The 15209-nt window shown below is 35.7% G+C and overlaps 4 protein-coding genes across 4 annotated transcripts in view; 1 reads left to right on the top strand and 3 right to left on the bottom strand.

Annotated features, from left to right (window-relative positions):
• LOC125875615 (ABC transporter G family member 9-like) overlaps positions 1-15209 on the top strand; it is a 188696-nt gene continuing 173487 nt past the window's right edge. The window contains exon 1 of the mRNA XM_049556606.1: positions 1-6. The gene's annotated coding sequence lies outside the window, so the exon portion shown is untranslated. The remainder of the gene's footprint in view (positions 7-15209) is intronic.
• On the bottom strand, positions 652-6507 carry LOC125875618 (nuclear/nucleolar GTPase 2-like). The gene is made up of 11 exons (XM_049556612.1): positions 6122-6507; positions 5645-5778; positions 5249-5378; positions 4974-5131; positions 4393-4494; positions 4131-4235; positions 3843-3971; positions 3118-3258; positions 2134-2234; positions 1807-1864; positions 652-1125 (listed from the first exon to the last, which is right to left on the bottom strand). Exons 1-11 carry the CDS (start codon positions 6351-6353, stop codon positions 865-867), a joined length of 1551 nt encoding a protein of 516 aa, XP_049412569.1. The 5' UTR covers positions 6354-6507; the 3' UTR covers positions 652-864.
• LOC125875638 (nuclear/nucleolar GTPase 2-like) lies at positions 9248-10472 on the bottom strand. The gene is made up of 3 exons (XM_049556639.1): positions 10310-10472; positions 9859-9992; positions 9248-9352 (listed from the first exon to the last, which is right to left on the bottom strand). Exons 1-3 carry the CDS (start codon positions 10470-10472, stop codon positions 9248-9250), a joined length of 402 nt encoding a protein of 133 aa, XP_049412596.1.
• Positions 11188-14937, bottom strand: LOC125875637 (uncharacterized). The gene is made up of 5 exons (XM_049556638.1): positions 14821-14937; positions 13252-13446; positions 13025-13075; positions 12344-12395; positions 11188-11707 (listed from the first exon to the last, which is right to left on the bottom strand). Exons 2-5 carry the CDS (start codon positions 13369-13371, stop codon positions 11514-11516), a joined length of 417 nt encoding a protein of 138 aa, XP_049412595.1. The 5' UTR covers positions 13372-13446; positions 14821-14937; the 3' UTR covers positions 11188-11513.

The raw sequence follows: 15209 nt of genomic DNA, 5'->3' as shown, positions 1-15209 counted from the left end.
AATTGGGCTGATAAAAAAAATAATATAATAATATCTCTTCAAAATTGTTTAGTGGAATAATAAGACAGATTGTAAAGTTAAAGTATTTGTTGAAAATCCAAGACAACTTCAATGTCNAAAAAAATGAGAGAAGGGTTCAACTTGACGTGGGGGTGGGGTGAGAGTAGAGGTGAAGAAAAAGAAAGAAAATGAATATATTGATAACTTGAAAGTGGGGGTGGAAGATGAAATCAAAAAGTAAGAGGCAGGGATATAAAGGGGAAAAAATAAAGAAAAAACTTAAAATGAAAAAAAATAAAATTACATTGGGCTGATAAAAAAATAATATAATATTATCTCTTCAAAATTGTTTAGTGGAATAATAAGACAGGTTGTAAAGTTAAAAGTATTTTTTGAAAATCCAAGACAACTTCAATATGTCTTTTCTCTATCTATGTAATTTGTGAGCTATTATAGAAAAGCAAAATTTATCCTGTACACAAATTAGTGACTGATTGCCTTGTCGTAAAAAAAATAATGTAAGAATTAGTGAATACTTATAATTGTAAATATACATTTAAATTAAGGCTCCAATTATAGGCTTTTCCAAGTTCACCTGCCTATGTTTGGGACACTGAAAACCCAGAGAATAAAGCTTCAATCTTAAACAAGTTGAGATAAACATTATGAATCATTTCCGTTTAAGCTCATACCAATTCAATTCCGTAAATAAGAAAAAATTCGAAATAAACATTAAAACAAAATACGAGATATCTATATTTTCGACCCGCATATCAATCTCTACTAGGACTAGAAAACTCTCGGAAAGTAATGGACCTAAACTTAAAGATGTAAGAATGATATAGAAAAGATGATCCGTCCATTTCAATTTTCACCCAACAGCTCAGCCTTACTAAATAGTTCCTCCTGAACAGGAACTTCCTTCAGTTGTTGTGATGAAACGACATCAGCAATAGCTTTGAGAGCAGCTGTGGCCTGATCGTTATCCACGGCTGTGTCTGCCTCAGCGACAAGTTCATTTTGCTCATCATCCAGCTTTGGAGGTGGAACAAAGAAAGGAATTTTGCCTCGTTGCCAATCATGGAGAACCATCTTGGCAGCAGTCTTATAGTCAGGTTCGCCTCCCTGGATAGCACAAATAAAGATACCAACTATAGTCAATCACTACTCTGTGGACAACCATAAGCACTAAAAGAAAAGTATACACCCAGTTGAAGGATATTAAGCACATTGCTGAATTGTAGTAACCCCATTGGCCAAATATATCAATCCCTAAACGTGTTGATAACAAATACAGATTTTATCGTAAATCCCTGTAGAATAAAGATATATATAAGATTGAGATTACCCTTTGACCCAAACCCAAAAATACTCGCATTGTGCAATTTCTTTTAACTGGTGCAACTATGGTGTCAACATCCTCTTTGTTCAGACCAGCTATCTCTAAGGATTCTGGCAGTACTGTTCAAAGCAACATTACGATTTTTCTCTCATTTAGGAAATCGTTTCTCAACCTGAAAGTGCTACTTCACAATTAACACCTAATTAGAGGTCAACTGAGTTCTCAATTATTTTGTCCAACAATAGCACAGAATAATTGCTACAAAACTTTAATCTTGACTACCAAGTGTGTTCGTCTAGTGAGCTTCACTTTGTCCTACATGAACTAATGAACATCAAAAGAATCATTTTAAGTTATTGTCCTATATGAGCTAACAAACATCACAAAACACTTCAGATCATACCCGAGAGACGAATGATAAATATAACAAAATATAATTATCAAGTTATAAATTTTCAATTTACCTTCAGAAGTTTGCCTGTTAACTTGCATAGCTGTTGAAGAAAGTCATACTCGTCAACCCTGGAATATCAAAAAATCATTTAAGCAAAACAGAGATTCTAGATATGGAATTTTGGGGGTGTCAACACAAACTGCCGAAAGCATACATGATTCTCATTTTACTTGGTGAGATAATTGACCAAATGTACATATATAATAGAACAAATGACGAAGCAGATACAACTACTATGTGTTCCCATTTCTATCTACGAGGAAGCAGGCTAAACAAACTACGTCCTGCTGAGTACTAATGAAATCTACAAATAAAATCAAATGATAAGAAAATTTACCAATTCTTTATCTTATAAGCTCTTTCAAGATGCTCCTTCTTAACGCGATTCAACACTTCGCTAATGTGTTCAGAAGCATCAGGAAGGTTTGTCACTCGTACCTGGAGATGGAACCCCAAATTTTGAGGTAGTCAGTCAAAGAACCTCATGCTTACAGCAAAGAGAAATAGACAAGAAGATATTTCATCAACTGAGAGAGGAGGCAAAGGAATCTGTAATAAAGGGAAGATATCCTAAACAACATCATATGATAAATCTTTCAATTTTTTTTTATAAAGGTAACAGATGATAAATCTTTCTTTATTGATACTAGTACGTTCCAGTTCATGGTGTATTACATATCCAACTGGAAACAGGACAATAGCACAACTCTTAGCGAGTTTGGACAAGAGTTCAGGAACCCAAAACTCCTCTCCCTCCTTAATAGCTTGAGTAGGACCACTTTCAGAGCAATATCATCTAAGTTCCAAAGTAGGGAAGACCAGCATCCACACAACAGCATCATTGCAATTGATTTGTTTCCAATCTTTCCCTATCCAAATGTATTCATGACTAAATGCTTCCGACATCATAACTATATGAGATCATCCTTTGTATGCCAGTCATAGAAGTGCTGTCCTAGTAGCCTAAATTAACACTCGTGGCCAACTTTTCAATTCAAAAAAATGCCAACAATAAGCACATCTAGGAAAACAAAATAAAAGTACTTTAAAAAAGTGAACACAATAGGATATTTGATCTCAAATCACTATAAGAACACATCTCTGGAATTTTTCTCTATTGAGGACCATAAATTTTGCAAGCAAGATTATCTAGGTAACATCAGGCCACCTATGCCTTAAAAGTCCTTTTAATACCAAAGTCCTTAAATTAGCAAGAGAAACTAAAAGTAAAGCGATAGGTATCAAAATAAACCAAGAACTATAGCTTGACTTAGACAAGTCACAAGCACAAGCCTGATAAAGCAAAGTAGAAGACACATACCACGCCCTTCAAGACTATATCTGTTTCGGTATCATGATTCTGATAAACTACACCAGGACAGTCAATCAAGAAGATCTTCTTTGTGAGTGTAATGTACTGCCACACTTTAGTCTCTCCTGGGATAGGAGCCACCTTGCAAACCTATTCCAAAGGAAAGGAGCAACGGTTAGTTCCACGACCAAATCAAAATGCATGTGGTTGTCTGAGCATAGTACTCAAAGTGAGATTTCATTTCACAAGATTTGACTTTTTAGACATCAAGTACAGGTGACAAGAACAGCAACTGCCATTATCCGACAAGAAAACAAGTTTCCTTTATTTAATATTAACGGAGAAGGTGAAACGATAGGAAATTATGTTCTAGAGCTGTATAAATATCTAATACTCATGAATATAGTCTGGAACATCAAGTTTACTCTTCACTATCCCGCATTTAATCTTTCTAAAAACAGCATCACTTGATAAGCTAAAATCAAATTTGGGAACAGCTTGAATGGCAATTGCAATTTTTCGATAACGAGGAAGAATTGTATCAGGTAAAGAGTCTCATTAAGATAAGAGCAAAAATTGAAGTAACAAACTGTGCAATTCACCAATCATGTCTAACAAACAAGTATCACGGAAAAGACTATTCTCAAGGAGACAAATTGCAAACTGTCTCAGTAAATGAGCAAAGAAGATTACAACAGACTGGAAAAGGCAGAATAAAATATGGAAAAACTTACATTCTTTGTGCGCAATGTATTAATAACTGATGACTTGCCAACATTGGGATAGCCTATAAAACCAACAGAGATTACTTGCTTATCGCTCTTTAGTCGAGAAAACTGTCTCAGCACTGACAAAAGAGAACCCTGAAGGCACAAGAAAACAAAATAAGTAACAGAAAAAAGTTACCCGCAGGGGCACAAGACATGGATGCACAATTAGCCATAATTTTACAAATCACTATGGTGCTTAGTGTATGTCTGTATTCAGAGGTGGGGCAAGATCAGAAGACACTACAAGAATACCTTTCCAAAGGACTTGGTGACACTTGCATGAAATGCCAAAGTTGGATATTCCTTGGAGAGCACTCTAAGCCATCCCTTTGTTGCCCAAGCAGGGACCAAATCACACTATATAGGCAGAAGAAATTATCAATTGGGACAAATCCTGAAGTTAAAACTGACGTCCAAAATAAGAAGCCAAGACAGCTCGAAGAGGGAGAGGCCGAAGGGGGAAATGGAAATATATAAAAAAAAGCTGTCTACTATGTTGATAATAATAGCAAACCTTATTAAGCAAAAGGACCATATGTTTGTGCTTGCAATTTTCTTTCAAATGTTTCTCCAAATGGTAGCACCTTGTACCATAGGGGTCTCTGGCATCAAGAACCTGCAATCCAGGTTAACCACAGTAAGCTACAACTTCCAGCAGTATCCCTTTCATCTAAAATATCCTCCACTTTCCTCCTTAGACAGAGAAAACTAGATCAGAACATTACACTGTCCATACGCAGCAGACAGGTGATTTTTGAATAAGGTAAACAATTTTATTAACAATGGGGAACTCTCCTGTAATTAAGGAGCATACCACAAAGTATAGAATCTACAACATAACACGTTTCTCTAAGTAAGAACGACATTCAATCTTCTACACTAACTGGAACTTCATGGGTCCACCAAATAAGCAACAAGGAAAAAATCAGGACAGACAATCAGGACAAGATGTGGTTGTTTTACACTTGGCTACAAGAGATTTTTTTTTTTGCATTTTTCACCAGAAAAGCATTTAGTTGGAAGAAAATCAACATCAAATAACATACTCCATTTTAGATATTAGAAATAGCAGGAGTTTAAAGCCACGAAACAAACCTGAACAACGACATCAGAAGAGTCTATGACTTTGTAGAGCTCGCTCCAAATTCGTTTACTTTGTCCTTTCTCAAACATTGTGTGCCTAACAAGATCTCTGAATCCATCTGCATTTTCATCCATGGAGGTGCTAGCACCATGTTTGTCTTCAAAATCATCTGCCAAAAATTCAAAACAAAATTTTGTTGAAGCAAAATAGCTACTTAAGTGTCTTAGTAAACAAAGATCAACTTCTACGTGAATTTAAAAGTCAGGAGATACTTCTCAATTCATACCATGAGACACATCAACCTTCTTCACTAAAGCTTCATAATCTAATGCCATAAGTTTGGGGCGTTTCCTCTTTGTTTTTGGTCCAAAAGCATCAGCGAAAGGCTCATTGTCAAGAAGATGAACTTTTACTTGCTTTAATTAAAAAGAGAAAAAGAGAACAATATTAGCAAACAGAATCCAGTATCAAGCATAAAGCAACAACATTTAGCCTCAATTTGCCAAGTTATTCTACAAACACACAAATAGAACGTGTGTGTATCACAGGAAGCTCCCAAATCATACAATAATGAGTGCACATTAGAATTACGATAGCAGAGTAAGGAGGTTCACGGTGATTAAGCAGGAACATAAGAACAAGTTGTTAAGTGATAAGACCAAGGAAAAAGAACCTCCCATACCTTCTGATGATCATTTAAAAGGGACATGGGCAACTTCCTTTCTTTTAGTATAACATTGTAGTTACTGGAAAGCCGAGTTTGGAGCTCTTCTCTAAAGAACTCTAGTTCCTTCTGGTTGACCACCCGAGTATTACCTGTGAAGTCAGAAAATCAATTCCTAATTCAATTATTTGAACATAGTTCAGCCATACACGAAAGAAGCATTAACCGACCAAAGATGATATTTTAACAATGAAAATTAAAAAAATTCAGCTCAATTTAATCATTAATACTCCCTCCACCTCAATATTAACACTTCCACACTAATCCAATGCCAATTCTAATAGATTTCAGCAACTAAATTAAGTCATGTTGTCAAATTAATCTTCAGAAACACAAACTACACGAGTACTACAAATTATCTCTGCTGGCAAAAGACTATATTTTGTAATTAGTAAGAACATAGAAGTGAAAAGTGTGAAACTTTTCGGAACATACCGAACCAACGACGATCTGGTTGTATCCTTGTTGATGGCAGCTCCTTTGATTGTAAGTCATGCTTAATTATGTGACCCTGAGGATTACGCTTCGGCCTGGTATTGTACATCTTGAGCCGCCGCACAGTAGCGGCGCTACGGCCATTTTTGGCTGCGCTGACATCCCTATTGGAGTCCAAGGAATGCTTTGGCTTTCCCGATACATTCACCGACCTCTCTTTCTTCTTCGCCATCTCCGATATACGAAGAACAAAACTAGGGTTTAGGAATCGGCGATTAGCGTTTATACCTCAGTCGTCTCGGCCGGTTTGGAGTATACACTCCACAAAGAAGAGGAGGCGTTAGAGCTAAAACCTAGCTTTTCAATATGTGTGAATTTGTTGGTTTAGAAAATTACTCTAAGCTTCTTTAACTTTAGCTTATTTATGTTTTGGTATACTAAGTTTGTTTTCTTCAATTTTACTCTTTTTCCTTAGGGCAGGGCGGGCTACGTTGTTTGCGGGTGATATACTAATTTGTTTTTTTTTCAATTTTACTCTTTTTCCTTAGGACGGGGCGGGCTACATTGTTTGCGGGTGATATACTAATTTGTTTTTTCTTCAATTTTGCTCTTCTTCCTATAATTAGAAATTTGGAACTTTTTCGAGTTGAGATTGCAATAGGGCGGGGTGAGTTATGTTGTTTGGGATAGGATGAGTTAGAGTTTTTTCGGATGCATAATGACTTTAAATATATTTACGAACGAAGATATACGAATAAATACACTTCAATTGACATCATTCACTTTATTATGAACAATTTAAGTGTATTTGGTGACTGATATAACGAAAGTCATTTTCTTTTTCACCGAAAATACTTTTGTAAAACATGTTTTATAAGTGTTTGTTTGTTGAGTAATTTTTTTATATTTTAAGCTTAACAATGATAATATAAGCAAATGGGGAAGTGCTCTAATAAACTTTTGAGCGGTAAAACCAATGCATGGAGCAAATAATATGAAGGACAAATTACAATCGAGTAAGAAACATGACTAGAGTTCAATTCTCCTTCTCCGGATTTACCTGGTGAGCACAACTCTTGCCGGGTAGATGATGTTGGTTTCTGGCAACTTGCTAAATTTCACCATGCAGTGGCCAATGCCTACCCTAATGCTCCTGCTCCGGACTTACTGTTGGCTTTGCTTTGAGCTTTCCGTCACGATTAACTTTAAATCAATATAAAGCTTAGTAGATTGTGAGTCTTGGTTCTTAGTGAAATTCAAAGCACATTGGATAAACTCAAGTATAATCACATAGGAGAGATAAATTACACTAAGCAAGTCTCGTACGACGGGCACAAGTAAAAGTGTTACAGTACACAATATGGATTTTGCATTGTAAGACATATAATTTGTTGCTAAGAATGACCATTTGATCAAGTTTTCGACAACCAACAAAATAACCGTACATTTGCTAAATTCACTCATATCCCCCCACGGGCAATGATGTTGCGAAGTTGGACATAAAAAGTGCGTAGCTAATCGTGCCACATTTTTTTTAATCAAAAAATTCACAGTGATATCAAAATCCAAAAGAACTTCTGGAAAGTGAACGTTAAACAAACTCAGAATGAAAACAAAATCAACTCATAGAGGAGTTATGTTAGGACCAGTGGCGAATTTATGTGTAAAAATTGGGTCAGCCGAACCCGGGTACTTTGACTAAACTCGATATATTACTTGTATAATTATTAAAGAACATATTAAATAAACACTTGTTGAGCCCGTTCTTAAAGTTGTTGGATGGTTCACTGGTTTGACAGCCAGATTTTAACACCAAGGTCCTGAGTTCAATCCCAGCCAGCCACAATTCACTTCAATTTTTTTTAGTAACTAATTACACTCGTTTTTTCAAAAAAAAAAAATGAAATTCTAAAGCAATAGTGCACCCATTTTCTTAAAATTCTGGATTCGCCTATGGTTAGGACCTTATATAAGCAGATGTCATGCGGAAGCTAGCAAAGCAAACCTCAAAAGACCATGAGTAAGAAGACAAACGAGAAATATACCAAAAAACACAAAGATTTAACGTGGTTCGGTCAATCGATTTACGTCCACAAAGGAGATGAGCAATCCACTATATAAACATGAGAGTACAAAATATAGAGATAAATAACCTCAACCAATTCACTCGAAATACATGGGAGGTTCATACAAGTAATAACATATCAAGCTTGTGACTCACAAATTCTCCCCCTAACCAAAACTCTCAAAACCCTTAAGACTACATTGTGAATGTTGATTAAGTTAGAAGGAACATGCCTCTATTTATAGAGTCCTAAACCTTTTCCTACAAGAAAAGGACTAGCCAATCCAAAACATTTTCCTAAAAGGAAAACCTATTTATGATAAGAACAAATCTTCCCCTTGACTTGAATTTCTGAAAAAATAAACTTGTCCACCTTCTTTACATAATCTTCAATATCTTGCTTCTCCTTTTCATAATCTCCTCTATCAAATCTATGTATCAACACAGAAAACCTCTCTGAAACAATTTCTCCAACAAAAATCTTAAAATCAACAGCAATTGTCAATAGTCATTGTTCTACCAAACATTCCTAAAAACTAAGTACCATAGTTGTCTTCTTGATATTTATATAAGACTCTACTTTTACTTCCCTAAAGTTCTCGAATAAACTGAAGTATCTACTAATTTACTAAAATCCGAGTTATCCAATCTGATGTTGGCCTGTCACTTGAATTATCTTGGGAAAAAAAGGTCGGATCGAGTCTGTATCTTCATGAATCATGGGAGGGGCAATCTGCAAAAGAAATTTTTGATTAACAACATACACAATATAATTAAACAAGTGGGGTTTGGGGAGGGTAAGATGCACGTAGACCTTGCCCCTATATTGAGGTAGAGAGATTGTTTCAAATAGATCCTCGACTCACAAAAGGAATTTTTGATTAGTGAATGATAAAATATCAACTGAATTCAAATATTTTCTATTTGTTTTAAGCTTCAATCTAATATTCTAAAAGTGCATACTTAGAAACAATTTTTCTTTGTCAGTACAAAAGTGCATACACATAAACAAGTCAACAACAAGCATAAACTTTTAATGTTGTGCATTCTCATTTCATACCTTAAGGCGTATCGGCCTTCTTGGCTAATGATTTAAAATGATTTGCGTGGTTCTTCTTTGATCTAGCAGAAGGCTTACTGTCATCAAGTTGATGAACTTTTCCTTTCTTTACAAAGGTAAAAGAGGACGAAATTAGTAAAAGGGGAATCAAGCACGAGTGTAGCAAGATCTAGCTAGTGCTCTTTATTTTTTATGAAGTAATAACATGGTTATAATTAAAAGTATCAAGATGATGCAAAATTACAAACAAGAGGCGTGTTAGCTCGAATACATCAGAAACAAAATAGGCTAAGATCAGGGAGCTAACGGAATCAAAGTTGGTTATTGTTATTTAATGAAGTCAAGTTATTCCAACTAAACAAGTTAAGTAAACATCTAGCTCGTGTTCTTATTTATGAGCTATTCAATACATATTACATAACACGAAGCTCACTAATAATTTGTTGTAATGTGTCTAAGCCAACACGTACCAAGTAACTCTGTCCACCAAGGCCCAATAAGAAGAAATTATCCCAGGACCAATACAAAGGTTTACAACGAGTCGGATAGCGAGATTGACAAACAAATCAAGTTCTTAAACAAATAGACTCAAGGAAAAGACACTATACATACCTTCTTGTGCTCATTCACAAGGGACATGGGCAAATTACTTCCATTCATTATGATATTGTAGTTGCTTGAAAGCCGATCCTGAATCTCTTCTCTAAAGGATTCCGATTTCTCCTGACTAATCACCCGAGTATTGACTGTAGAATCCCAAAAATCATATCAATTTCAGACGATTCACATATAATTCTTCCATAAACAAAACTAAGTATCCATTATGAGCAAGTTAATCCACCATAATAGCAATTGAACAATAAGAAAATCAAAACATATTTTCAGCGAAATTTAAACATAAATACACCCAGCTCCTGCGATCCAATTCACTAATAACATCGTCAATTCGACCAATTTTCGTATCATAAATTACATATAAAACCTAAAAGTTATAATTAACCTTATAATGACGAACGAATAGATTCTACATGCATTCATAAAACTTTTTGGGAAGAGTACATACTGAACCATCGGGGATCTAGTTGTATCCGTGTTGACGGAAGCTGCTTTGATTGATACTTGTGCTTAAGTATTTTGCCCTTCCGATCACGCTTCGGCCTACAATTATACATCTTCAGCCGCCGTGTAGTGGCGGAGTTACGGTGGCCACTTTTGTTCTTCGCCATTTTGAGTGAATAAATTATTTTAGGGCTTTTTAAAATATTAAAAAGCATGCACGGAGAATGCCAACATCAACAGTATGTATTGCGATTTTGTTCTGAAAATTACTGTAAGATCCTCTAAACTTTAGCTTATTTGTCTTTTTGTATACTAAACCTTTTTATATTTACGCCTTTTCCCAGATATCCTCACTATTGAATTTTTTGACTTCGGAAAAATAACTTGTACTATCAACTATTTGCTCGTTCATTTTTACTTGTCTACTTTGAATTTTGCATGATTTGCTGACAAATTAAAATGGACAAATAATATGTCAAGGTCATTTTTTATTTTTGGTTTCTCACCGATGTCCGATACCTACATTGAAGCCGACTAAATTCAGATTCATGTTGGAAGGGTTTATTTGGTTTCCCACCTGATGTCCAGTACCTACATTGAAGCCCGACTAGATCCGAATTTGCGTTGGAAAGTCCCACATAGGGTGTTTTGATTTCCCACCTGATGTCCGATAATTCGCATCGGAAGTCCCACATTGGGATAAAACTCTTTCCCTAACAAAGGTGACTCCAAACCCAAAAGGAACTCAAACTTGAGACCTTTGGTTAAAGATGAACGCATACTTACCACTCTACCACGACCCTTGTTAGGGTCAAGGTCATTGAGATATAGCCATATTTTGAAAACCAAAACAACATAATTGTCATTTACTTCATATTAAGATTTCAAAGTATTTTCTTATATTTACATTCAATGAAAGAATTGTGTAAACAAGGGCATGAGAGCTCCATCGATAATAATAATAAAAGGAGAAAATTATATAGTAATAGCCTTTTGTATCCAACTGATTCTATCTGCCATATACAGTTGCTGCTCATTGTGCAATATCTGAGTTCTCAACCAACTACATCGTTAACATATACTAGTACTAATAAAGAAAAATGATAGTATTATCCATGCTACACCATTGCTATGTCGTAATAGCTCTGTTTCGACTCCACTGTACATTCTCGAGTAGTAGCATCTAAGTTAATAAAACACTCGGTTACCTAATCTTCTTTTGGCTTCTCTCTTGCATCTTCAGTTTCATTATTCTGCAACAACCTGAATTTAAGTATCTTTTGAAGCTGTGTTGCTGGCTTGACTTGTTTGGACTTGGTTTGCTTAGGATCTAACGTGGGCCTTCCTGGGAAAAGGTTAGCTTCAGAAGGTCCCGCCTCTTCATGGACCACCGGAGGTGTATCTGCAAAAATGTTTGCTTGGTGATAAAATTCCAGAATGATTTAAAGAACTTTTGTTTTTTTATATCATCCAACTAATATGCGAAAATCATGAAACTAGAAATACTGGATGTAAGTTTTAATAGAAAAAAGACATGTGCCAAGGAGTCGTGGACTAAAAAATTCTGAAGGCCCCCGCCTATCGTTATGTTCCATTGTGTCGAATGCACATCATGTTAAGAGGACAGGTTCCAGAAAAAACATCATACTCCATTCATATGAACCTAAAACGACAGGTTTCCTGGTTCACAGTCTACTATGTGCCTAATGTTGTCACAAACTATCATTCTTGGATATCAGGAGGCAGCCCAGAGTCAGAACTACACCAGAAAACCAAATTTAGAAAACAGTAAACTTATCTACAGCCCTAAAAAACATCTAACTGTAGTTCAGTTATAAAGAATCAAGTTCTAACCCCAGGCACATTTTTGTATGGTAGAAACAGGCAATGAAGAACTCCCTCTTATTTTTTAAAAATATTTTTTGGGATGAGATGGAACACCACCACAAACGTTGAAGCTAGATTAAAGTAATCAGAAAAGTAGCTCATTCCTTCTCTTTTACTATTATAATATGTTGCGGAGAGGAACATGGCTTACCACTTTCATAAAAAACAAGGCATGTGCCAATAGTCTCATCATACTGTCCAATCTGCAAAACATAAATAAACAACAGTTGAGATAAACACACTTCTACGGTACGAAAATAACATATGGGCTAATCAGCTTAATTGCCCAACGGGGGTTCTTATGCATGTGAGGATAATCAAAAGATACAACATATTTGGAGTGTATAACCACAATTGTTACACCCACTCTCCATTATATCTACTTTGTTTTCCCTTCACCAACTCTTTTGTTCTAGAAAGATCTCAACTAACTACTCACCAGAAATAACAAGGGGGTTGAAATGGATACAATCTGTCTAAACCCTCACACGAATGGAAGACAAAACTGTGAGGAGTGAGGACTGAGACCTATCAGCCATAAAGTTTTATTCAAGTGCATTATTGTCTATTTTGCAAAAAATAGCTAGACAATAAAGTGAGTGTAATGTCACTGATGTAAGTGTGGCGGCCTTTTGGGGTGTAAGGATGTCAGCGGGGATCACGATGACTGACCACTGTAATGACTAATGTCACTAAGGAGATACATACCTTTATACGAATATTACCACACGAACAACTAATCTCACTAAGGAGATATATTATAATTCTGTAAACATGATTGAAAAATTAAAAACAAAAATGAACTTGAATCAGCCTCGAAACACCAACTCACCAGCTTGATTTTACCATCGATGGTCAAGATGGGGTTCAATGTGTCAAGACCCTGCAAAAAAAAGTTACAAAATTAAAGAAACAAAGCAATTGCAATAGTTTTCAAGAAGCAATGAGTACCTAACAAGTCAAAAGAAATAAAAGGAAAGGCCAAAAGGGTTATCACTTAGTTTTGAATCTATAAGAACATCAAAACATTGAAACAAAAAGGTGAACTAGGGATCATACCGAGAGAACATATGGTGCATTTGGGGGAATGTAAATTTCGCAAGGAAGGTCATCCAGATCAAGCAATATATACTCTGCTTCCTCCATGTTGTCATCACAAAGTGACTGGTTTTCCATCATACAGCGCAGCAGAAAGTGACAACACCAAGAATTGCAGACGATACACAGAGGAGGGAAAGAAGTGAAGGAGAAAAGCTGAAAAGAGAAAAAAGAACGTGTAAAACAATGACGAAGGAAAACCTTACTTTTTTCATTGTACAACAACTTTATATATAAATGTCACATTGCCCCATAAACTTCAATCAATGACATAATGCAGCAAATGTATTACGTATTAAACAGTAAACAAGACACCTTCTTCTTACAATCACCCTGTGCATTACTATTGTGCTTCAGAACATCAATTTTGTTAACTTCTTAAAATCTCCTTATATTTGAGCAATTGTGAAAGTCAAAACAACAAGAGTCATGTCAGCATTTCTTCGTCCGACTAGGATATATTTTATGAACAAAAAATCAGTATTCAAATTCTATTATTATTCTTTCTTATGAGAGAAATAAATTAAAATTTCATCTAATCCTCATAATAAATGAGAGAACAATGTTTGATTTGGTGCTTCTTATGATACACAAAAAAAATTCAAAAAGGTATCGTGTGTCAATGAAGAATAAAGGATAAGCTAGCTCTTACAGAACTACAACAGCGAATAAAATGTGATCGTTTACAAGGTTTTCCCCGATTGGTTTGACATACACTTCATGATTTATAAGCTTTTGGTATAAAGTAGCCGAAGTTTTGTTCCTTCCCATGTTGTATCCTTCTTTTTGATATGAAGATTTGATTCTCTCTTTCCAGTTTTTTTTTCTTTTTTATAGCTTTTGGCATCCAAATGTTGAGCCTTTATAGTTGTTCTCAGTCAGGTTGTGACTGTTCTTTCGACTTTCGAGTATATTCTCCACCAGGGAAAAAAAGATGACAAAATTTTACTTGTTTCCATCTATCTTCCTTAAGCTGAGTAAACTGGTAGTTCTATAATACAACTTTTTTTGGTTTCAAAAAGGGTGGCCCAGTGGTTTGGGCTTGGGACTTCCATGTTGGAGGTCTCAAGTTCGAAACCCCTTGCCATTGAAAGCAAGGGGTTTGCCTTCTGGGTCGAACTCGTCGTACTGGGCTTGCCTAGTGCGGGTTACCTTTCCTATGTGGTTTGCGAGCTATTGCATATGAGCGGGGGTTTTATCCTATGCGCAGCCAAAGGTAGCGGCTGCGGGTTTCCTTGTCATTGAAAAAAAAAAAGGTGGCTTTACAGATTACAGCTAATATAAGCTTCCCAATTGTCCACAAAGAAAAATGATCATCGCCATTACTAATAAAAATCGTACATGATACCTACTTTTAAAAGCAATTTTTAAGTTTTCCAAACGCCTATAAAACTTAAAAAGTGCTTAAAAATCAAAATCACCTAAAAAAAGTTAATCCAAACAGGCATTGAATACTGTATCCAATTCCTACTCTCACACAAAGCTTTAATGGTCAAATTGGCGTAGTGAAATTCAGAAAATTAACTTTACCAGAAGACTGAGAGACAAGGAAATCGCAGCTTCTGAGTTCACTACTTCACTTAGATACACAGCTTCTGCCTTCTGATTCAGAAATTATCGTCTAGATTGAGGATCGAAGCACTGTCTCAATGAGGCGTGAGAGTTGAAAACAGTGAGCAGCTATGGCGCTGAGCGCAACATTTGAATGCGCTGATGCCAGGCCGCAGCCCTAACCCTGAAGACAATCTAGTCAGGGGTAGAATTGTAATTTGAATCTGTCTAAACCGAGACCTGATCTGAACCAAGTTATGATGCGATAGATTAATTATGATAAGATATGTTATGTTGAAATTATTACTGTATTTTTTATTAGTGTTTGGTTTGTTATGTGTAATATGTTTTTGTATAAATTTTAAGAA

Source organism: Solanum stenotomum, chromosome 9 (genome assembly GCF_019186545.1).
Source record: "Solanum stenotomum isolate F172 chromosome 9, ASM1918654v1, whole genome shotgun sequence".
NCBI lineage: Eukaryota > Viridiplantae > Streptophyta > Magnoliopsida > Solanales > Solanaceae > Solanum > Solanum stenotomum.
Note: the sequence above shows the minus strand (reverse complement) of the source record. Positions and strands in the feature narration are given on the sequence as shown.